Genomic DNA, 25748 nt, shown 5'->3' on the forward strand with positions numbered 1-25748 from the left:
TATGCAAACATAAGCACAGCATTTTAATTTCCAATTAATTATTGCCAATTATAAATGAGGACACTTTACAAAATAAATTATGAGGATAATTAACTATTTTCACACACAAAGGTAACAATGTAACATCATGCAGTGGTTTTAAAAGCCTCCTACTTTCTGCATTTCAATTCTGTTAGTTTGAGCCAAGATCATAAAAGCAGCTTCTATTTCTTTGAAGATGAATAAAGAAAGGCAAAAAGCATCTGTCCCTCTCCCTGGCCATTTCATCTAGATGTTACTGGATTCAAATATTTAACCGCTAACTGATTGCTATAGAACACAAACATTTTAGCAGGATTCCTGTGTTTGGAGAAGAGCTAAGAAGAAAAGGGCTAAATGAAAGCCTATGGTATTACACAATGACTACCATTAAAAAGCTATTATGTTCTAACATAAACAAAATAAGTATTTGTGTGTCTGTTCAACCGAACACGACGCGTTAAGGTCATATGACAAGAGCAAGTTTTATTTACATCAAAGTCAAAGGAATAAAAAGCACAGATATGAAAGCAAAACTCAGTGAAGTACTATAATGCTGTATTTTCCTGTAACCAGCAGTTAACAGTCAAATAGCTGTTTGTGGTGCAGAATTTTATGTCACAAAATAAAATAATGTGTACTACAGATGTTCTCAAAGTCTCACATTTCCGTTGCCCACACAGTGAAAGAGAAATGTTCTCAGAGGCCAACTTCAGCCTTGAAGGGTTCCCTCCATCGGCTACCAACGAGTTTCCGTTTTGCATGGCATATATCATATTTATTTTCTTCCTAAAAATCCAGCTAAGATCTGTCCACTTCTATTCTGTTACCAGGCATGTTTTTCTCTCTCCCTCTATAAATATTCATATTTTTGAGTAAGCTGCTGAATTCAATTCAGCCCAGAATGGTAAATTCATCCTCACAGATGACACAGAACCTTATTGTTTCAGCAGAAGAGTAAGAAAACTCACACTTTTGTTCCACTCTGTTCTGATCCTCTAACAGAAGAATGAAAGCTCAGATATACTGATACTTCTAGCTTTACAAACACCACCACTAAGAAACCCCCCAAGCCTTTTGGGAAAAACAAAAACTCATTATTACAGGCTCACCTTTATATCTAATGATTAACTATGAACATATGTTATTAAAAGCATATTACAACATGTACAATAAGAATATTGTACAGCTACTGTGCTGTTTGTACAAACATTTGTACAAACATAATGCTTCCATATATACCAACAAAATGTATAGTACTTGAAAGTGCCTACAGACCTTTTAAGAAACATAATAGTTCCACTGAGAGCAAAGATTGATACTTCAAAAGGAAAGCATTATTGCTCCTTTTACTGTCAGAAAGTCTCAAAACGCCCAATTTCTGTACCAATACAATGAAAAATTCAAACACATTTGCAGCAGATTTCAACAGACGAGGACAGCAGGCATATCCTCCTATCCTCATTTCTAGTACTGAGACACTGTGACTGGGAATGAGAGCGTCCAACTGAGGGAACAAAAAACCAGTTGTGTAAATAATCCATCATGTTAGAATGAGGTCTGCTGATACAACATGGATTCTGGTAACCTATTTCTTATTTAACAAAAGTTGCAACTAACATAAGTTCATTAGCTATTCATAAGTTTATAAACTACTTGCAAACTGAGTAATTCCAGATAACATCAGATTACAACAACTGTTCTGTATTAGAGTTGTACAGAAAAAGCCTTAGGGAAGGAAAGTAGTAATGAACATTACGATCAGGCTCATCATTGTTTCAGAAACAGTATGCTGTGTGAGTAACCCAATTGGAACACTCTTCCTTTGAACGTTTTGCTGAGCTGTGTGATGTAAAAATAGATTTGTATGCCTCAGATTTCTCCTCGCTGTCTGCAATGGATCTCTTCGTGGTAGTAGAAGCCGCCTTATTGACTTTTCCTGGGACAGATGAACTTCCATTATCTGCTAGATAAAAAGGAAAAGAGTCAAACATACATTTTTCCACTTGTGAGCTGTTATTAAGACTTTTTTTTTAGTTATGTGTTCAGAAATGGAGTAAATATATTATTTCATGGCTATCAGAAATATGCTGTAATTGAACTCAATAGCAAGCATGTCCTTAGCTTACAAAATTTATGCTGAAAATGTATTTACAAACCTTGAAGAAAGAGTAATTCTTTCCTACTTGTGCAAACCCCTTGCACTGTAATTCAGTACTGACAACATTTATTCCTCCAAATGAAAAACGGCTCTGAACTCTAATCTTAAGAAAGAAACATTAAAGTATTCCATCACCCTGAAGTATTGTTTGAAAATTAGCTATCAAATGACAAAAGCCAAACTTGTGACATACTGTCCCCAGGGAATCTATCTACTCCCTTTATTCTGTGCAAAGTCACTCATGACCAACAACATCACCTACATTATTTTATATCTGACATAGGGAAGTGTCCATCCCTCCATTTCTGACACCATTTCTCTCAGTGTTATATCTACTGTTACAAAAAAAGAACTTTCTTAATGACTATTTAGCCTTCTCCAAAGTAGGACAGTGTTTTAAAAAGCACTTGCCAAATCTCCCGTGCAAAGAAATGAATGCAGAAAGGTCTGCAGAAACTCTATATATTTAGTATAATTTAGGCACAACTGCATGTAAATAATTAGTAGGGAGCCTGTCTGAAAATGCACTTATCCAATTTCTGCATGTAGTCATAGGAATTTTATGTGCAATCTTAAGCATCATATATCAGACCCTTTTTGTATTTGGAGAATGCTGCTTTTAATGCCACTAACAGTTGTCTGGAAAGAATTACCAAACACTGGATTTGAAAGACTGAATACATACGCTGGAAGTCCAGAAACCTTAGGGTGCCATGTTCACAAATTAATTCCTATGCTACTGGCATTCCCCACCCCATGTTTTGTTTTTTTTTTTTTTTCCCCTCTCTCCTCCTATTCCCCTGCTGGTCAATGTAACTGCTGTCAGAAACAAACCAATGACCTGACATTTCAAAAGGCGTATTTTTCTCTTTTACATTATTGGAAAAGAAAAATATATCAAGTGTTATTAGAATTACTAAGTTCCTAAACAACTTAAAGCAATTATAATAATCACAAACGAAACATGCCTAAAAGCTTAGCCCTTTTAAAAAGGGAAAGTGGCAGGTTAGACATTTCTAATGGAAACTCTCTCAGCTTATCACATCGAATAATTAAATGATGAAGTGTAGATAAATTTAGATTCTTCAAACAAATTATCCTGATTTTTCCTGTGGCTGTAATATACACAATTTAATACTTCACCTTGAAACCTCAGGCAGCCTTTAAAAATGCACCCACTCTTATATTTCTGTATTAACACATCAGTATGAATTGGAGACATTAAATAGCATAATATATATTACCTAAAGAGAGTCACCAAAGGACAGGCAATTTTATTCATACCTTCATGACTACTGTAGATACACCAGTACATTCTGAAGTTATATTTCAATGCTCCCAGTGAAATATAGCAAATCAATAGCTAAAATGGAGGACTGAAAGTCAAGTCATCAGCTTGGGACTTTTTACTACACTTCACTGAAATAAACCACCATAAAAGGCTTTTTGACTGCTTGAACTTCAGGAAAACAACTACTAATTCCAAATAAAATAAATACTTCAAACCCTTGACTATATAACTGTGTGAATAAGAATCTCTCATCATATTTAAGTCAGTTCCCGCCAACTTAAAGCACAGCAATATTGGAATGACATAAACAAGCAAATCTGCCTTGTTTCATGGCGAAAAATGCAGAAATGCAGTATGGTTAAGAGCGTTTATTATTTTCATTAGTTATCATCACAGCACTTGCCAGTCACAAGCACGTGGAAAGAGTTTTAGGTACTATGAAAGTATAACAAAAAGTCCGTCACTACTATGCTGGTATTTACTAAAAGCACAGGATGATGGATATCAGAGGGGACAAAGGCAAACTGGGCAGAATAAAGAAAAACTAGCAAACAGAAGCCCTTGCGCAATTCAAGCAGAATCAGTTTTGTATATTCTGCAGATGGTACAGCAAACTCCATTTTAAGAAAAAGTTGACTACAGTTTCTATTGAACAAGGAACTTTGTTCAGCTTCAAGAGGAAGCTTCCTACTCCAGCTTGAAGAGACAGCCTTTAGGATACATGTTCAAAAACAGTAGGTTCTTTGAAAAAAGAACAACATCATGGCTCATTTGAAGATGGGAGCTGACCTTTTATTACCGAGGAAGACAATAAATTAAGATATGTGAAGAAGCTTGTGTTCTCAGTTCTCCCTGTTCTGCCTTTCAAAGTAGTACGGGGCAGCTAGAGAATACACTAGGACTAGTGATGTGGTTAAAATAACAAACAGATTTTAACTTTTTTTTTTAATGAGAGGGACTAAAGTAAATTATTTTAAAAATTGTTTATCTTCTCTAGTTTTTAACTGATAGTGTGTAATCAGTTTCAGAATGAAGTTGTATAAATCAGTAAAGAAAAAGCCCAAAGAAAATTCCTGCAGTTCATTCACACCTGGGTTCACATGTACAAGAGACTACACTTAAAACACACACACTTGGAAAAGTTCTAGCTTAAGAAATTCTTCATGCAAACCGAGTGCAATAACCTACTGGTCAGAAAAGAAGTGACCAGGTAGCTTCTGAAAACTCTGGTACAAAAATACAAAGAAGAATCTCTCCTGCAATATTTTCCAAAGCAGAACTATTTGTTCACTTTTTTCACATTTAGTTCAGAGCATTATCACCAACCTGAACTTTTGGTGAAGATAATCTGCCTCTTTTCCCCAGAACTGGAACTGATACAATCCTTTCTATTCTTGACTTTTGAAGGACCTGGAGCATCTATGAAATAAAAAATGAAATCATCAACCTATTTCACGACTCCTAAGAGTACACATAATTTGTAGCTGTGACATTCATTACCTTCGGTGGTATCTTGCTGAGAAGCTGGTTCTGCTGACTTACATTTCTTTGATTTCTGAAACAACACAAGTAGAAATCTAATGATTTACTGAAAGAATATGCAATTCCTAATTTGTATTCGATTGACACACAACAGGAACAGTGGAACTGTTCCCAACATAATATTTACCCATACTTTCAGTATTATTTCTATAGGGGAAAAATAATAATCTTGGAAAGCTTGAAGGAACCTTAAAGAAAGCCATAGAGGCCAAAATTGAACTGTCTAGATCTGATATTTTGGTTTGTATACTTTGCAGGGGCAGGAGGTATAATCATTATGGTAATTCAATACTCTGAACCCACATGGCAGGATAATAAACTGAAGGACTTTAAACAGGACACAGTTAACCATAATCAGTACGGACATTTTTCAATATAAAATTCAAAGTAATCCCACACCTTATATCTACTTCTTTTTATTTAGTTAATAAAAAAAAACCCTTCTGGGCAACTTTCAATAAGTGGGCTCTTTGATGCAAATTGCTTGGGAAGCAAAGGTGTGAAGAACTAATCCAATTTTTTTAAAAGCATCTGTGGACCAGATTTTCCAAGTTAATTCATAGTCGTCCAGATTAAAAAAAAAGAAAAAAGAAAAACACAAAACCAAACAGCAGCAACAACAAGAACTTCATTACTGGCTTTGATTATATAAAATGTCAAACTGAAAAAGAAAGATGCATTAAAACAGCTGTTGGCAGTGTTATCACAAAAGCTGACTCCGTATACACTCAGAATGGGGTACATATTTCAAAGAAGCTATACAAACCCAAAGAAAATAAATTCCTTTCAATATGTTATAAGAATTAGGAGAACCCGTGCTGTCAAGAATACAATTAATGCTTGGGGAAAAAAAATACTATACCACATGCCGCTGCAAAGCTTAGCCAGAAGGTGGTGGCAGAGTGTAACTATTCCAAAAGCAGACTTGGCTCTCCTGGTGTCCTCCACTGTACACAAAAATATTCTTTCAACGATGCTTCAAATTTTGTTATTACGGATGGATTTAAAATAAGAAGTTACCACCCAGTGTCTGGTATCTGAATTATGAGATGTTTGTCAACATATGTATGCATATATACTATACATGAGTATATATTACACTTATTTCAGCATGGGCACATATGACACACTTAAACTTGAATTATTATTATTATTTTTAGTAGTAGTGCTAGCTGCATCTTCCTTATGCTTTGTCTTATGGGTATAAAGAAAAGTAGTTTGTGCTTTTTGTTCCAACTACAGTCGGTAGGCTCAGACTGCTCCCCTAGACAGCAGGAACTGAGTAACAGGAGTGCCGACAGACTCCAAGCCAGTAACTGTCCACTGACACCAGAGCTGGAGCTCACAGATCTCAGGTTATAACCAGTGGTGCCAACAACAGCAGAGAAGACTGGTTCTAGCTGCAAAAATTCATCTGGCAACAGGGCAAGGTAGTGTTGCAAAACTCATCAGTAACTGAGGACAGAAGACAAGAGGCCTGCTGAAAGATTTGCAAATGCTGCACCAGCCAGCGATGCACGTCTCCTCTAAAACAAAATACTGGCGTATTCACCAGAGGCCCATACAGTGCCCAAAGACCAAAGCATAATTTTGTGTCTGCCGCCAAGAGCAACTGTGCTGACACAGTACGAGAGAGAACTGCTCAGCACACTTTGGTGGTGCTTCTCTTGTGTAGAAGTTAAGGATAGCATCAGCTTCCAGTCCATTTGAACCAAAGCTACAGGTGCTTCACTTACAAAAGGAGACACCTTCCTAATGAAAATTGAGTGCAAACGACCGCTTTTGGGGGCAACTGCTCATCTGTTGAGATCTGTAATACTGTATCTTTATCTACCTTTAAAGTCCTTTTAAACCATGCTTTTAGCCCGTGCCTGGGCTAACCCAGGCCCATGCCCTGTGGTGCCGTACTGGCACAGATGAGTGAGGACTCTGATGAAAAGGAATTACATGCTTGCTGGTAACTAAACTAGTATTCGGTTCAACGAAATCTAGGAAAAGATTTGTAAGCCATCTAATCTTAGAGGCAGACAAAATCAAGCGCAGAAATAAGGGTCAAGTGATCAACATCTATGTAAAGTCTCAGCTGCTGAAAGTGTCAGGCAATGATGATTCACATTCTCAAGATTCCCCTAAATGCGTATCACTTAATTCCATCATTTTCTGAGCACCATGCAGTGCCTGCTAGTTAAAAGAGTTTCAGTAGATACAATTTCAAAATGCTATTAACAGAATATGCACACAATCTCACAAGTTTTACATCTTCCAGTGGGTATAAAGATCAGCAGAATAAGCTATGCGGTCTGATCAAAAATCGCATTATAGAGAAGAACTTTATTTAAACAATATATAAAAATATTACCTTTTCTAATTTACTTTTGAGCTTTCTATCCTCCATTCTTTTCTTCAACACTTCCACATCTTCTTTATTACCATTAAGGATAATCACATCTTCCTCTTGAAAGGGAACACCACACTATAAAAAAAGAAGACAAAATCATTTTTTTCAGGATCTTTATGCTGGTGAACCTTTGTTAGAATTAACAGCTCCATGTTTACCACTTCCAAAAAGTTCCCTAACTCTTCCCCTTACAGCTGTGTCTTTTCTGATAGTTCTTCTCTTCTAATACAGTCTAATACAGCTTTTCACTTAAAACATCAAAGGAAAATCTCCATAGTTTTTACTACTGAGCAAAATAATACTGACTGACAGCATTCCTCTTCATCAAAAGGAAGATAAATATTCATCTTTACTGTGAATCATGAACTGGTGATAACCACATTTAAAAGCAGCTCCCACATCAATTTGTACAGCAAATTCTAAAATAATTTTGGAAGTATTTTGGAAGTATTAAAATATTTTGTTCTTCAAAGCTGTAGTTTTGTTTTTTTTTAAGTTATGAATGCATTTGATTAAGATCAAAGTATTATGACACACTGTTCTAAGATGTCTTTCAACTTACTAATAGTCACACAAGCAATAACGCCTGAGCAGCAATTCCTTTATACTGACCAGGAACAGCACCAGGGAACGTTTCTCCCCAGCAGCTACAACAGGAAAACTTTTTTTTTTTTTATTTTAAATGATTATGGAGATAAAAAGGGGTCGTGAAAATGGCATTATTCATTAACCCTGCCTGGCCATCTCACTGTCCTTTACCTGATTTATTAAAAACTACCAAGTTTTACATTTTCAAAGTGCATTTATTAATTAATCCGTATGTGATCTACTTCATGTCATTTCACATTTATTTTCTGATTGGGTGCACAGATGTTTCACTGCACAATTTTTTAATCATCTGGTAAATCCAGAACATTGAATATAATGTTCTTCTGTTTTAAGATCTCATTTTTTTTTTTATAAGTTCTTTTGGTAAATCCAGAAGCTTTCCGCTTGCTTGCGAGATTAGTTTATAATTCTGTCTCTGTTGCTACTCCTACGTTTTCTGAACAAAAGATTAGAAAGGTTACTCATGCATTTGTAGCAGGGATTGAAGTACTGTACATACGTCCTGTGGTTTATTTAACTACAGTATACTCAAGTGATTAACACAAAAAAAAATAATCAGAGTACAAGTGTTCAGAATTACTACAAAGGAGAAGTAAGAGAGTGAATATTCATGTAAATCAGGCAGAACAGTAAGTCTCACACAGGTGAGTAGCTCACTTTTTCCATTGTTACTCAGTAAGCTACTGCTAGAAATACCAGCTCGGTATGATCTCAGACACTGGTGAGAGAGAAGTCTAGAAAAGTCGAGACAGACCATTAGTCTTTATACTGAAGTGAAAATGACTGGAGCTGTACTCAGTCTAAAGAAGCCCTACACGTACATTACCAGTTGGACGTTTTCTGAATACAGCATGAAAGACAGCACCCACCTACAGGCTACTGGTGTGACAAGTAATTTCTGCAATTTTTTTTGAAGCATAACCTGTTAAGCATACAAAAATATGAGGCTATTGCTCGCAAGTTAAAGTTTATGTAAAAGGACTCCAATCCGAATAAATGTTGCATTTAAAAAAAAGCAAAGAAATCCAGGGTTCTCATCTGGAAAACACAGGTGGAACTGTTCTAAAATGAAAAATATTTACAAGAAACGGGGAAAAGACTGTGTCCTGTTTTCATACCCTGAAACAGATAATTTCTTGCCATGACAACAGCCAGATTGTATTACAGAGACCAAACCGTTCCAAACATACTCTAAGTACAGCAAGTTACATACATAGAACCAACTCCACCTTCCCAGATTTCAGTTACTCCAGTAGATGCTATTTGTTGTTTGGATGTGCATCACATTTTTTTTGTCAGCATTGTTTAGCTTTAAGCTAAAAAGCTTTAAGTTTTTTTTTTTCTTGCTATCCTTTCATACAAAAACCAAAAGGACTTTATCCCAACAGTTTGAAACACTGCGATAAAAAGCAGAAAAAATTCAGTTTTGCAAACTCAGGAAGGTTGTTCCTTCCATCTAAGGTGTTCTGAGGCAGATGTTTGTCTTACGATATCACAAGGTCTCCTTTGCTGTACCTTGTTTATACTGGGACTTTAAATACATATGAAGGTACGTGGTGTAGTTCCTTAATGTCTTTGCAGCACCTTGAACAGGAGACATTCACAAATGAGATTGAACTTGAGCACTATTCTGGAATGGACAAAAGCATTATAGATCAGCAGCCTGTAGACGTAAATGTGAGATTGAAAGGGTAATTGAAGATTGGGATGTTAGCTGAAGGACATGCTGGATAAACTGCATCATCTTTGTCTAAATGTCCTTTCAGGATCCAATTATAAAAAACATATTCAAAACTGCTTATACCAAAATGGTTTAACATGCTTACAACAAGGAATTAGTTAAAGGGTCTGCAAGTAATAATTAAAACCTCTTCAAAATCTGATATTCACTCATTTATGTATACTACATACCCTACATGTTCACACACCAGCTTTACAAAAAAAAATCCACCCCAAAGACTTAAAATCATAAGAACAACAAAGGTATTAAGAGCTGTCAAAAGGTGAATAAAAAAAGCTGTATTTAAAAAGAGCCAAAACCAGTGAGATTACATTTTATAATAACGAAGACCTTTTAAACTGCAACTGTTTTCTTTGGTTTCGTTTTCAGTAATAACGGAATCTTAATTGAAGATCATTTCCTGCATTTCTTCTACACTAAGTTTAAGCTACAGCAGACATTTGTACCTTATTTCTTGCTGTAAACTACTTTTCATTATTTTTTTGTACAGCACCTAAGATGTAGTTCCATCCACGACTGCTCCAGTCTTACTTGCCTGTTATTCAATTGCATTATAATATGTTTCAATAGCTAGATATTTACATCAATGTTACAGCTTAATATCCTATGGAAACTTGAAATCCCCTTCCCAAACTATAAACACTAAGTTCATCCCTGCAGTCCTCCTACATACAACCACTAGGAGGAAGGCAAAAGGCCATGAACGGTTTTCCAAAACCAACTCTCACCCGCTTAGGGGACTACGGCACCGCACCCTGACCGTCCCTCTTGAGGTAGGATTTAGACAGGGCAGTATTTAGAAACCGGCCTGAGCAGACGTCCTATTCAGCCAAGGACCAAATCAGTATTCATTTACCAGCCACGTAAGCTGATGCATTAACAGTTAGAGAAGACAATAATCTTTAACTAAAAACACGGAGCAGGGGAGGGCGTTTTCCAGCAGTTTGTTCCCTAGGAGGCCAGTAGGGCACAAGCAGCCGAACACCACCTCCGGCACTTGTCCGAGGGGCCAAGAAGAGTGGCAATGGGGCAAAGAGATGGGGAAAAGGTAACTCGGGAAGAGTGGAAGAAGGCTCCTTCATACTATGTCAGTGACCATGAACTCCACTCAGAGCTCGTAGCATCTATTACAGTGTCCAAGCAGAAGCCTCTGTTCACAGATCCTTAAAGGCGATGTACCTGCTGTACCTGCAGCTGTGCCTACATTTACTTCCAGGTTTTCTCTCTATTTATTTCTGAGTAATACATTATTTTAATCTGCAAGTATCCGAAATATGTCAGCCTTCTTACTTCTAGAGCCACAAAGCTTCGTAATTCCAGTAAACTTATTTTTTTCACCTGTTAACACCCCACCCCGCAAAAAAATCTCAGTAAAAGTAGCAACGCAGTGAACATTCAGTTAGCAGGAACACATCTCATCCAGTATCTTTAAGCTCCAGACCCTGGAAGTGACCAGGTACAATTCTTTCCTATGCTCCTGTGCCACAAATCAGAAAGTTTCAGCAGGCAAACAGTTAAGAAACCAGGGGGAGGAGGAGGAGGAGGAGAGAGGGCGAGTTTCCCCTGCAGTTCTCATCACCCAGCGCCGAGGTTAGAGCCTGTGGTACACCAATGCAATTCGCAACCACCAGCAATGTACGCTACGGATCTGAAAGCCGGCTTTCGGTCCTTTAAAGGCTGTCTCCGAACAGTGGCAACAGAAATTTGGAAAAGCTCAAGTTTTCTCTCGTTAGAGAGAAGCCGAGGACGTTTCTTCCGAGGCTAAACAGCATTACTGCAGAATAAATATGCTAAGCATTGCGGGAAGCCAGATGAAGTCTTAAATGAAAACATGCACGTTAATGTTTAACCCCTTTCACTTATGCTGAGATTTCCACACGAGCAACAGAATGAAGAATGCTGTCTGAATTTTGCTGAAGGACAATGGGACTATTTATTTTTATTATGCTGCCTTCTCCTGGCTAATTTTGGGCAAGGTAAGACTGAATAATTTAGATTTTAGGACTTCGGGTTTTTGCTTTTTCTTTATTAAAGCACAAAATAATTGTAATTTTTACAAAGTGCCATATCTGCATTTCAGAAAGACCACTGCACTTTAACAACATACTCAAATCTGCAGTAAGGCTGTTTTAAATTCTGTTATAGATGTACAAGAAGGTCATTGCTACGAGTATTGTTTGTATCAATAAACTCAGAATTCAACAAGTATTTACAAGTAATGTTGCAACAAAATTAGTATCTTACAACCATATGACTTAACAGTTTAAATACCTATCATAGTGTTTGTTTTAAATTGTTATGAGATCAAACATACTGAGAAAAATACAAGAAAATAGGAAGAAATTAAGGATAAGAAGGAACACCTCAATAAATCTGTTTATATTTATCAGTAAATACTGATGCAAAAGCGAGAATGATTTAAAATTTCTAAGATAGTTAACCGGGATATATGAAGAAGTTTTTCTTTTACTTGATCCAGGTCACAACACAGAGGCAGATGCAGCACACTCACCTGGCCTTAAGGAAAAAAACAAAGCTAAAAGCCACTGAAAGTGCTGATTTTAACATTAAACTTTTAGAGGACTGAATCTGTATTCACTTGCTTATGAAATGTCTACACTAAGGCCCGCATGAATAATCTTTCACCCTTCAGACAAAAAAAGGCATAAAAAGATTCGGAAATACAGGAGCTAATGCCTTTTCCCCATTCAATTATTACAAGACAAAGTATCCCTAAACCATCCGTTTCATTGAATTGATGTCATATAAACTAAATTTTATCTAACCATTAATATTAACCAGTACAAAGAGTACGGACAGAATAGGAGATTTAGAGATGCAGTGATGCAGTCCAAAATCTTACGGCAGGAAGGACCAATGAACTATAGAATAATTCATTACTAACTACGAAATGCACTGCAAGTTGTAACGGGGTTTTTATAAACTGAGATGATACTTTACAGGCCTATTTTCAGGTATAAGCATAACTCCATTTTTCTCTAGAGTTGACATTTAATTGAGATGGATTAAGACAACAATTCTCCGTTAGGTAATACCCATAAAAGCAGCCACAAAGATGCGTGAAAATCCCCACAGTGTGCTGGTTTCTGAAGAATGTCAAACACTGCTAAAAATTAAGACAACTTCATACTCCAGATTTAGAAAACCTATCTATGCAAGGTCGAATCTCAGAGAGACATTTTGATAACAATAAATACCTATAGGGGCACTCTAGCATAATAAAACTAACGTAAGGCAAGACAGTCAGGGCTATGCCTGGACAACAGATCTTAACAGAAAGATCCCTTGCTCTTCAAGGGCAGGAGGGAATATGGTAGCAGAGTCCTTGACAGCAGGTAACAGAATAGGGGTTAGATGAATCTTGTCAGTCACAAATTTCCAATACAATGGGACCAAGGGCTACAATTTCAGCTCTAGACCTGTTAAAACACTAGCAGAAAGCCAATGCTGGCATTCTGTGAACATATCCCGAGGCTGAACGACATCAAATTCTGCTCTCTTAGGCAAGGCTTTATCATTTAGTCATCCCCCAGAAACACTTATACCGTTGGGAAAGGTATTATTTCCTCTTACCTGACACCGAATTGTTTGTGTACATTTATGCTGCTATAGCAATTCAAGGGGAAGAATACAGAGTAAATACTTAATCTGAAACATCCCTGGAAGCTATTATTTGATGGGTAATAAAAATTGAAGCGTGTGAAACAAACGGGTTATAGCTTGGTTCCCTAGGGAACTAACCTTTGCAACCCATCCACAAAATCGTGTTCAATTGAAACAACCAAACAAGCAACCAAACACCATGAAGAGTGTACTCGTCATATACAGACAGATGCTCTCTTTTCCAAGCAAATATGAAGTCCCTAAGATTTCTTTAACTGCTCTGTGTCTCCGGTGTAACTTTTATGTGCAGAGCGGTCTTTCCACGTGCTGGATCACAGAGATCTCATCACATTCACTAATTCAGAGCAACCTCAATGCCCCACCCCCCTCAATTATTTTCTAAGAATAAAATGGTTTTTCTGGCTCCAGGTCCATAAAAACCAGTGTTTCCTAACAAACACTCCCTCTCCCTAGCTTCTGCTATTGGGCACGTAATGGCTCTTGCGCAAATCTATTCTTGGCTCTGGTAGTCAGCTGGTAGCAGACTACAGCGTTGGCATATTTCAGTTTTACTGGAAAAATTCTTGCTTCTACCTTTTAATGACATTCTTGTTCTCCTCCTTTCTACACAATATTAAAAAATTGATGTGGACTTGATTTGCTTAAGTTTTTCACGCAAATGGCCGAAAGACAATCAAGCTTGTTTACACAGTAAATGTATCCCTTAGGAGCTGATGAAAAAAATCTTCTGGGACCTGACTTCCTAATGTTTTTCTTTGGCCTATGCATTCAATGCAGGCTGAGGAGCACTGTTGACAGAACGCTGAAACAAAATGGACGAATCCTCCACCTAACACCCAAAGCCACTTTCTGGAATGCTAAGTGCAGAAGAGGCATTCTTTCAGCATGAAATTCAGTGCATACCAGTAAGGGTAATGAGATAAATACATTCCTTCCCAACAGCCTAATATTTTAGTGTTATACGGGATCTGTTCTCTTGCTTCAAATCCTGTATTTTTAATGCTTTTAAAATTCTGTTTCTTTCTTACTTCAACTCCAATGACCTCTATTTTCAAGCTTCTAAAACTGTCATATACTGCTTTTTCATTTAAAAAAGTCCACTAATTTTCAAATGAAAACCTAGAGCCTTCTAACCACAACAGCGTTCACATAAAGAAGCTACAAAAATATGCTTGTTCTTACATAATAGCAAATATGTTGTGATGTTGACAGCTGCAAAGCATGGAATACTTAGAGATGAAAATAACAAAACATATTAAAAACAAATTCATTGAATAAGGTACAAGAGGATATGAATTTTCTTTAAAATACAAATAAAATCTTTCTTAACTATCAAGATTAATGACAGCTGATGGACTCTTCCTCCCCTCCCTGGAATTTTCTCTAGGTAGTTCTGTATCAAATGCTTCACGGACAAATCTTCACGTAATAGGTGTGGGATGCGGGACTGCTGCACTATCATGTTTTGGACATTTCAACAAGAAAGGTATAAGTAAGAAAAAGAAATGGCAATGGAAAAATTCCTATGCCAACAGTGATGTAAATTACAGTTATCTATGAATGCTAATGGAGGCAGGAGCAAACTTTATCTCAGGATATGCACATATGCTAAAAATAAGGGATGACTGTTGTCCGCATGTGCTGTTTTCCAAAGCACTAATGCAAAGATGTTGGGGGGCGGGGGGGGGAATGTCTTAAATGAGTTCGAAAGAAACATTTGCTGACTTTATAAGGATAAGGAATGATGCATTTTGTAGAATGCATTTTCATCTTCCCCTTTTGTTTATTTAATAAATTTTTTGCTGACTTAATTCACTGAATTAAATTCTGCTCCTCCAGCAGAACCTAAAGTTTCCCAGGCCTTAAGGAAACCTCGTCAATGGCTGAGATTACACTCTGTCCCATACAGAGCTGGCACACCACTCCTGTGGGGGGGGCTGGACCTCGACCAGCCTACTGCACTGCTCACCTGCTGGAGCACACGTTGCTTCAAAGTAGGATCAACTTCTAGCTTATGAGCTAGACCCTCAAATGATCTGAAGACAGTCTCCGGATAATAAAAGATGAACCCACTTGATGCAACAAAATCAGGATTTTTAGTGTGCATTGCTGTCTGTACATTCATCTACACCTTCATCTATCTAAAGGATACACTTCTTGAAGATCCAAACGAACAGAAATTTAGCGGAAATACAGCAGAGTGTGGTTTTTACCCAGATGAACTTTGTTCAGCTCTTTTTGTGGGGAAAACTGCTGCCTTTAAAATTGGAAGCGTTTGCCAGAATACCTACCGACCTGCAACGTTCAGCTGCATTCAGACTTCGTGCAACTGCTCCATGGTCTTGAAGACTCTACGTTTTATAACAAGACCACTGTCAGCTGAAGAAGGAAGTTTCTCACTGGCATACATTATCACAATTCACAAGGAGTTGGAAATGTTTGTAAAGCTACTAAGAGCTATTTATATGCCTCAGAATATTTACTGCATACATGTTGATGAAAAATCATCAGACGATTATAAAGCCGCTGTACAAAATATTGTTAATTGCTTTGAAAATATTTTTATTTCCTCAAAAAGAGAAAATGTTGTTTATGCCGGATTTTCTAGATTACAAGCTGATATTAATTGCATGAGAGATCTAGTTCAATCCAAAATTCAGTGGAATTATGTTATTAATCTGTGTGGTCAAGATTATCCCATTAAAACAAACAAAGACATTATCAAATACATCAAAAGTAAATGGAATGGAAAAAATATGACTCCCGGGGTAGTCCAACCACTTCATATGAAACACAGGACACAGGTTAGTTACAGAGAATATGTGCATTCTGGAATGTCATACGTGTATCCAACCAAGAACATAAAATCTAAACCTCCGTATAATTTGACTATATATTTTGGTAGTGCCTATTACATTCTCACTAAAGAATTTGTGGAGTTTACATTGACTGATGCACGTGCAAAAGATTTGCTTGAATGGTCAAGAGACACGTACAGTCCGGACGAACACTACTGGGTCACACTGAATCGTTTAAATGGTAAGATGTATGTTATTTTTACTATGGATAACTCCTGCACCAATATTGCAGGGTCTATGAGACAGAGAGCTAGTGAGCTCCATTTTGGGGCTTAATACCACCTTGCTTGAATTGCGTTGCATAAATATGGTAATTTCTTCAGTCCTGGCGCTGTTCCTTCAAACCCCATCTCCTGATGGCAAAATTAACCTCGATTCCAGAAAGTACTACTTATGGTGTAGACCATTAGCTACAAGGCTACAAAAGCGTTGATTAAAAAAGTAATTTTTTAAACTACATAAAAGCTTATGCTCTCACAAAAAAAGAAAAAAAAACTGAGAACAATGAATTTTTTTTATGATGTAAGTATCTGTAAATAAGTACTTGACAATGCTACATTTAAAAAGTCTTCAGCAGTGAAAATTATCCCTCTTAGTAGAAAACAGTAAAAAGGAATCTTATCAGAACATTATGTTTTTAAAGATGCTCCAGGTGCTACACCAAACGCAGACTGGGAAGGAAACATACGAGCCATTAAATGGAAAGATCAAGAAGGCACCACACACAAGGGCTGCAAAGGTAATGTGAAATGTGAACTAGAATTTGATTCACTGACGAGTATTCATTGCAAATTACGTATTATGTGTTAAGCTAGCTATTAAATGTGCCTCAGTAGCCATATATATTTTATTTTGGAAGTATGGAAAAAAAGAGCAATCCGTCCTCCTCCACTGTACCTAATTCAAATATGTTCTGATAATTCTTGCAAAGATTGTCACAGTAACCACATACTGACAACCATTCTTTCAACCTCCAGTTACAATACTTCAATAATTCAAGGGGAGCAATGGCAGAATTGCATCTATTTTATATTTCAGTGACTAAGTTTTGCAAGCTTTTGTTTATTTGATTGCCTTCTTCTATTACATTTACCAATGCATTAACTTGGCTTATCAGTTTCCAGTGGAAAGTGTGGAGGGATTTACTTGACAGGCACGGTTGTCAGATATTTACATCAGCTCTGGGTTAAATCTCCTCATGTGCTGACCACACAAAAAAAGAGTTTAAAATACAAAACCATAAAACTCAGCTTAGTAAAGCACTGCATGATTAAATAGGCACCCAAAAAGAAATAGGATATGAGAAGAACTTCAGCATGCACTACGAGATACGGTGTGTCAATGAAGCAGTTGGAGATACAAAATCAAAATGCAGCCTTCAAGTTTAAAATCTAGTATTAAAAAACAAAAATCTACTGTTAAAAAACACGTAGTATTAAAATCTAGAGTAACAATGCTCTGTGAGAATTCAAAAGGTAATTTTTATTAATAACAGCACAGTCAAAATATTTTAAAGTGACTCAGGTCAGCTTTCTGCTGCTTTCAGATGCTTCCATTTATCTTTGCAGGTCATTACATCAGAGACATTTGCGTCTATGGACTAGGGGATTTACAGTGGATTATTGAATCACCTCACTTGTTTGCGAATAAGTTTGAGCCTGCAACATATCCTCTTGTTATGGACTGCCTAGAGAGACGCCACAGACTTAAAGTACTGCACCAGGCAGAAGTCCCAATTGAAGATCACTGGCGTTTTCAGGAAGATAGCTACTTCAACATGAAGCTGAACGTTTAACTAACAGCTAAACAAATACTCAAAATATTGACAGAACCCACCAAGATTTTTAGCCACAGACTTCATTCACGTGATGTACTGTGCTTACCCTCGTGCTTTTATGCTGTACTACTGTTTCACCAGTGAAATAAGCAGTTCTATATATTACAGTAAAAGAAAAAACAACAACTGCTAAGGGATTAATTTAAAGAAAATAACGTGTCTAGAACTGCAACTTACAGAAAACAAGGGTGACATTCATAATCCTTTAAGTGACTTATTTAACTGGAAAATACATGTTCCCCATGTATGTCTACAGCTGAAAAAAAGAATTGGTATGAGAGTAATAAAATGGAAGTAATGACTGAAACAAAGGTGAAATACAAAGAGCACAAGATAGAGTTGTGTCTACTGTACGTTTTATGAACTAGATTACTTTGATTAAAAAAGTTGACAAACTGCAGAGCTTGTAGAGAAGCAGGTGCCAGCCAGCTTCAGACACAGTCCATTTCACTGTTTTTTCGTGGCCAGCTGCATCTCTAATTTCATTGTGTAGCATGGCAACACCACTCTTGCACTATTCATGCTTTGCTCCTAATGACGAGGGTGCCTAGATGAGTAACATTAGCAGGGGTCCTGAAACGCATGTTTACCTCTAAGTCCCTGGTTCTGATTCTCTGCAGGAGCTCACGGCAATGAGACGTGAGAAATTTGAGGCCAGGGAACAATGGAAAACTGAGTGAAGAGCTTTCAGTCCCAGGGTAGGGAAACAAAACTTCCCTGAATCTTGCAACAGTCCACAACAATTGGCAATAACACCTAGCACCAACTAGGACAAAGATCTCATTTTCCAGATCCTTTGCAGACCAAACGTAGTTCTCACTAGCCTACAGCAAGGAAGTTAGTTTTCCTTATGCTGAGTATGAAAATCAACTTAAAGACTGAGCATTCTTCCAAAAATTCAAATGAATCAACAAATGACCCAACAATAGAACACAAAAATTTCTTATTAGAAACTTAATCCTAGGTTCTTGGAACTGTAGTGCTCCCTTTCCCACACAAGTTTCTTGGAAACAATTTCTTTCAAATGAACTTTAACCTAGAGGAGGACCATCTGGTCTCTGTTTATTTACAGAAACTTAAAAAACTCAACCCTGTACTCAGTCTCATGTAGAACCCATGGCCTATCTTGTGGCTAATTATTGATGAAGATTTTTTTTTTATGGATGGGAGGGGAAAAAAGCCACGCACCACGCTCACACTGGGCATTTTGAGAGTTCCTCTGAAAACCATCACTGACACTAATGGGTCTCTGGCATGTATTAACCATAACAATATTTCAGAATGAATTTCCCTCCAACCCACACCCAAGTAAGGCACTCCCAGTGTTTATCTACTCTGTGTTGTTTTTTAAAACATGAATGTAACGTTCCTCATTACTGTCTTTGGAGACAATCCAGTACCTAGCTTTTTTACCTTTCATCACCATCATGCACAACAACTGTGTTTCACCTCTGTCATCATCTGTCATCATACAGAATGTGTTTCACCTCTGAGTTGATTGAAAAGGTGAAATTCAATAGCAAGGCACTTAATTAAACTGGTTTGGTTTGCAGAAACTGACCAGGACAACTAGGAAAAAATGTAGATCTCTAAATCTCTCTTAGAAATATTATTTATGTCCTACTTTAGCCATGTTAATCCAAGGAAACCATTGAAGAGTGACCCTCCTTTCTTAAAGAATTTAATATTTTAAACACAAAATTCTACGTCTATAAAAACCCTAGGCAAAATCTTAAATAAGCCACCCCATCCTCAATTATTGAGGAATACTATTTTACCCATTACTGAGCGATCACAACTTCATTAAATTGTTGAAATATTTTTTACTTCTAACAACAATTAAAAAAAAGTTACAAAACTGTGAAAGCTGAAAGCATTCAACATGCATAAAAAAGCATTCATTAAAGTCCTGTACGTGCGACTGTGAAACAAGTAGATAGATCACTACTCTTGGATCTCAGCAACCAATGTTTACTAACTTTTGGAAACTGTTGATCTAAGAGCATAAATTGTCAAAGTGACCGTGTTCTAGGAAACACTAAGCTGCATAACATACTGCGCACACCTTAACTCTGTATCTGAAAGATATATGCATAATTTCTGCTTTAAAAAGCCTAAGGTACATGTTCAATAGCTCTGTATCTAAGTTAAACATTTGATTAAGTGTTCTGTATGGCATAGACTTTAATAGTTAAGGTATTATTTCAACTGTGCATTGAAGTCTGTTGAACCTGGAATCACCTCCAAAAGAAACTGTAAAGAGATGTATGAGATTACATTTCAAAAAGCTGGTTAAGAAGCAGGTTTGTAGGATGATCATCAGCCAGAAATTAGTTATACAAAGTACAGGAATTATTATAATAGGCATTTGTGCTTCTTCCCTGCCTCCTGCCCCCTTCATACAGGAGGGCTTCATGAAACTCTGAAGCTGGACATCCCTTTTGGTTACGCCAGACCCATGGAATTTTCAACACTGAGTGGTAAGAAAGCTCCTTCTCATTGCTGCTCTTTATCCTAATCATTCAATTATACTTGGCCTCAACAAAACGTACACACACACTGGTACCAGTCTTGCTGAAGAAACCATCAACTACAAATGCAATGACTGGAAACTGTATGGCTTGGTCTTTTAATTTTAGTAGTCTGACAGAGAATCAAAACCAACACTAGGTGGATACTTCCCATCTAGAAGTGCATATTTTAAATTGATATTTTTTATGTTACACAAAATCCTTCCTGAAGAACTGCAGGCAGGAAGCAGGAGGCAGCAGAGAACTGCTATTATTCAGGACTTCCTCCTACAGAATACTCATCACCATCAAACTCCAGTATCTTGAACAAAGTTGTTTCCCTTCCTGCCTACTGAAAGTCATATCCTGCACATTTGAGCCTACAACTTCCTACTGATAGTTTAAGTTTTCTCCCCTTGCTCTACAAAAACTCAAAACAACGTCCCAGACAAAATATGTCTGTGTAAAAAGGTATTGCACGTTATTTGCATTCACAAGTTACTCCTTTTACAACCTTTTTCAGTCTAAATAGTTAAAAACTTCAAAATTTGTCCCAAATACTTCAGCACAGCATTTTGTGATATGCATCTTTATAGCATGTAAATACATGCTAATTATATCATTCAGTTTATCTAGTTTAAAGAAAATGAGTATGAAGGTGAGGACTGCGGAACTACTGTTCAGGCTGTTGGATATCTGTATTCTCTGGTGAATGTTTTCACTGCATCATTAATGCATCTGTTCGGTAGAGTCCTCTGGGAAACTGTTGTTTACAAATTAGCAGACTATCAAGATTGCTCTCTAGGCTCATAGGTGAGACTAACGCACAGGAATAGTTTGTTTTGAGAAAGCTTTCTTGAATTTCACAGTAGTGGAGAAAAGAGCTGCTAACATCCAGACTGACACTTCTCCATTTTGCCTCCGTATTAGAAATCTCATCCCCTGGGAGGAAGTGAAAACAGCGTACGTACAATACACAACACTTCATTTTTTTTTTCTTTTTCATTACTTTCAGCTCATTTTACTATATTGCCATATAAAGACAAAACATGCTGGGTCAATGCAGCTTATTAGGGCTATGGATACTAACAAACTGTTAGCCACCAGGAAGCACAGCGATCAGTTCCTCACGATCTTTTTTAGAAAAGTTACAGTCCCCCTTCCTGATTCCAAATGCAGAATGAGAGAATTATCATTGTGTATCTAAAAATCTACTGAATCACTCTTAATCAAAGGGAAGACTAAAACATCCTCACGGCTGGTTATCATTGCCTTGGTGAACAAAAATCCAAAAATGAAAGGAAGACAGACTAAGTTATATTATATCCACTTCAACATTTGTAGAAACATCCTTCTGAATATAGTGAAGAAGTCACATACATGTAAAAACACTTGCATGCAAAATAATGAAATTATGATATATACTTCCTAATTATTAATAAAATCACAGAAAACATGTGGGACTAATTTAGTTTTTGTAAGATTACCAGACTGGCCAAACCATGGAAAAAACATCCGATTCCTGCATTTACTTATCACATTACATCCATCTATCAACAACAAATTTAGAAACAAAGAAAAAACACGTTAAAAATAAAGCAGCATCTGGCAACAGGAAAGCAGAGCCATTATCTAAATGGCTATAGCAGTATTCTATAGAACAAAATTAACACTGAACGCAGCAAAATGAGGCTAAAGCTAATTAGCTCTATTCCACATCACCTGTACTGAGAAAGTATTTGGTTCACAGGTCTTGTTTGTTGTAAGTACATGGTACAGCTTACCAAATATCAGGGTATTTGGTGAGAAATAACTCTGTGGCAACTGTCACCACAAATCCAATGCAAATAAAAGTAGTGATATGAAAAAGAGAGCATTTGCAACATGTATCACTGCCTTCATCTGCAAAGAGACCTTCATAAGGAGATCACACCACTATTGTAAAAACGAAATGCAGTCAGTATTTTCAACAACAATCCACAGAATTGCTGCAAATATGAAGAGTTTTTGCCTCCAAAAAAGACAATGGCCTTTAAAAATACAAGGATCAAAACATAATTTGGAAATGTAATCATTTTAAACAAATATAGCAGATATTGATAAATACAAACCAGATTCATTCTGTGAAAACAAACGAAGAAATCACCCTCTTTTAAACTATAACCAAACATTTGAAAAATGTTGTTTTGAAACTAATTATTGCATCACCAAACTGTCTTTGAGAGCAAAAACATTCATTTTGACAACTATGTAGAGGCACAATTTTTTTTTTTAAAGCACATATAAAATTACTTCAGGCCACCATACAACAGAATTTATAAGTGTTGTTTCAATATGCGCATTCAGATTAAAAAACCATCTTACAATAGTGGATGTGAACATAATTGTTCATATATATCTACATCTGTCTCTGTGGGTTACATGTAACCCCACTGCTACTAAAGTTGAAGGAAAAACTCACCTTGTGACAAACTTCTGTTTTAATTTCTTTGAGAGCACGTTCCGAGAACACACAGCCACAGTTTCTCAAGAAGCAAAACCTTTAAAGAAAAGACATAATATCACTTTTAATAAAGCCTGCGTGTCTGAAGTATGTATCTGCAGTGCCGATTTAACACAAAACAAATACTGCAACCAGCTGGTAGGACACAGCTAACTTTCTCTTTATACACTCTTGCAGTTGAACAAGATATCTGCCCATTTTGGATAGGCACATATTAATTTGCACAATATAAGTACAGATGGAAAAATACATGCTAATTGTTTACTGATCAAAGAAATACTTTGAAACTATCACGCTGTGAACCAAACCTCTCTCATCTATCAGGTTTAATATGTACAGAAAAAGAAATTGCTAATTTGCCCAAAACAGAATGCAAAGGAGAAGTCCTTCTTCAGCAAAACAAAAAATAGATGCTAGCACAGGATGTTAATAGACATACACTTCCCCTCCATTCTTATCCTAGCACAGGGAAAGATGGAATTGCTCGATGCAATTTGTTCCACTGCAAAAGGAGGTCTCCGCTGACCTTCCTCTACTTGTCCATGTCAGTCTCCCACAGTTTAGCGCCCAACAACTTCAAGTCACTTTTTCTCTGCAAACATTGTTCTCTACTCTCTCCAAACAGATAACGTTTCATCTTTCCTCTTAAACATGAGATGAATGAAGAACACCTATTCCCCACAAAGGCTCAAGCATGTACATGAGTTGCAACACTACTGATTTAAAATTTTTAACCCACTGCATATTTAACATAGTACTCGCTTATATGATCTAAATCCGGAAACTACAATACTGACCTATGCCTTCCGTTCATTTCCAATCCCACCACAGGGCATATAAAGCGTGCAGACTGGATGTCGTCGTATGTGTCACCTTTCTTGCTTTCTTTATCGCCACTCCAAGCTGGATTATCTGCAAGGTTTAGTTCTGTTACATTCTGAAAAATAAAATAAAACAAAAACCCAAGCCTTAGGCTTTTTACAGCTGACTTCTGAGCCACGGTAACACATCCAGAGATGTTTTTCATTGAGGGTTTCTATTTTTAACGATTTTAACATATAGTGAGAACACGAGCCAACTGAGATTTTGCAGCACATTTTAAATTTTGTGGCGCTCTTTAACGTTAAACACAACCTTTTTACCTTAATGCTCTTGATATGCGATGCAGCTTCCACAGGAGTTTTATCAGCTGACTTGTCCAACAAAAATTCAATGACAGCATCTTTGTTATACAACCTATAACATAAAATTTTAGCGATCATGTTTGATGCTCATAATATTCTTTTACTTACAAAATAGTACCTTCTAATAGAGAAATCTGTATAGAATGTCATACCTGCCTAGCTCACAGGCTACAATTGGTCGACATAACTTCTCTTGACTCAGAGTGCAGTAGTACCACCTCGCCACCAATTCAGCAGTTTTGTCAACCTGAACGAAAATATACCCATGATTTTAACATAGCTCTTCTATTTGCAAATTATTTAAATATCAATTCAAACAACACTTGAAACATTAATCAAATCCCCATGCACCTCACCAAGCCTACTCTTTACGCTTAAAATTATTCCGTAAAATAACAAAAACTTGGGAGTGAAAATTCATGATTAGTTTTTAGCTACTGAGCTCATTTCGGCATCTCGGCAGCTATTTTCTAAGTCAGTTCTCTTCCTTTTTGTCACCTCCGTTTAACCACTGCCCTCGGCACTCTCACTGTCTCTTCACACGTTACCCACCGCCCTCTTCTCCCTAGTTGTGGGTCTCACCCCTGCCACCTCATCAGGTCGAGCTAACTACCGGGGCCATTCCTATAACGAGCGGAGAAGCAACAACCGCATCTGGGGATGTCAGCTTAAAAACAAACTCGGTAACTTCGCTTTAAAAACGCGGGTTTTGTGGCACATGAGGCCATAAAAGGCAGGCCGATATTCAAAGCGACTTTGGTCGGCACACGGAGCAGTACGGCCACACCGGAAGTGTAACAGCAGCGTTTTCATTTACTTACTTCCCATTTACTTATTTTATTTATTCTTCCGCCCTTTCCCGTGCCACTCTCCCCGCTTCCCCCCCCCAGCTCCCACCTGCGGCCCCCTCGCACGCCCCGCACCCTGCGGCTCCCCGAGGCAGAGCCCGAGCCGCGCTCCGAGCACCCCCCGGGGCCCTCCCCGAGCCCCCCCCGCCCCGCCCGGACCTTCTGGGCCTTGGGGGGCCCCTTGACCAGCTCGTGCCGCTTGGGGATGGTGCCGCCATCGCACCCCATCGCCCCGCCGCGCTTCCGGGTTCTTCCCCCTTCTCCCCGCACATTCGCACTTCCGGCGGCGGGAAACACTTCCGGCGAGCGCCGAAAGGAGCGCGGCTGCCACTGGCCGGTTGGGGGCGGGGCCTCCCGGGAGGAGGCGGGGTTTATCGTGAAGGGGGCGGTGCTTCTCTGGAGGGGGCGGTGCTTACGATGCGGGGGCGGGGCCAGGCGGGAGAGCCCATCGGGCGGCCGCCGGAAGCTACCACAGCTCCCGGCGGGGGGCGCCCCGACCGCGGTCGCATTCACTCCTCGCTTAACGCCGCAGCAACTTTCTTCTTTTTCTATTTATGTAATTAATTACTTAATTAGTGAGCAAATTCAGCCAGAACGCCCGCT

At 37.8% G+C, this 25748-nt stretch overlaps 2 protein-coding genes across 10 annotated transcripts; one reads left to right on the forward strand and one right to left on the reverse strand.

Moving 5' to 3' along the window:
- RTF2 (replication termination factor 2) lies at positions 1 to 25486 on the reverse strand. Of its 2 annotated transcripts, none has more exons than XM_035548516.2 (9): positions 25305 to 25486; positions 24450 to 24544; positions 24256 to 24349; positions 23911 to 24050; positions 23072 to 23150; positions 7372 to 7485; positions 4971 to 5025; positions 4797 to 4889; positions 1 to 1981 (listed from the first exon to the last, which is right to left on the reverse strand). In XM_035548516.2, exons 1-9 carry the CDS (start codon positions 25371 to 25373, stop codon positions 1797 to 1799), a joined length of 924 nt encoding a protein of 307 aa, XP_035404409.1. In that variant the 5' UTR covers positions 25374 to 25486; the 3' UTR covers positions 1 to 1796. The 2 variants fall into 2 exon arrangements, with proteins under 2 accessions (XP_035404409.1, XP_035404408.1); XM_035548515.2 differs by having other exon boundaries at positions 1 to 1984; positions 25305 to 25485.
- On the forward strand, positions 11184 to 20299 carry LOC118249000 (beta-1,3-galactosyl-O-glycosyl-glycoprotein beta-1,6-N-acetylglucosaminyltransferase 7-like). 8 transcript variants are annotated; one of them, XM_035548506.2, is made up of 6 exons: positions 11184 to 11736; positions 14183 to 14316; positions 14793 to 14891; positions 15245 to 16444; positions 16907 to 17002; positions 17832 to 20299. In XM_035548506.2, the coding sequence occupies exons 4-6, from the start codon at positions 15469 to 15471 to the stop codon at positions 18056 to 18058; spliced, it is 1299 nt and encodes a 432-aa protein (XP_035404399.1). In that variant the 5' UTR covers positions 11184 to 11736; positions 14183 to 14316; positions 14793 to 14891; positions 15245 to 15468; the 3' UTR covers positions 18059 to 20299. The 8 variants fall into 8 exon arrangements, with proteins under 8 accessions (XP_035404399.1, XP_035404400.1, XP_035404406.1 ...); XM_035548507.2 differs by having other exon boundaries at positions 15248 to 16444; XM_035548513.2 differs by having other exon boundaries at positions 15315 to 16444.
- Positions 25487 to 25748: the final 262 nt, after the last annotated feature.

The sequence above is a fragment of the Cygnus atratus genome, chromosome 16, assembly GCF_013377495.2.
Source record: "Cygnus atratus isolate AKBS03 ecotype Queensland, Australia chromosome 16, CAtr_DNAZoo_HiC_assembly, whole genome shotgun sequence".
In the NCBI taxonomy this organism is placed as follows: domain Eukaryota; kingdom Metazoa; phylum Chordata; class Aves; order Anseriformes; family Anatidae; genus Cygnus; species Cygnus atratus.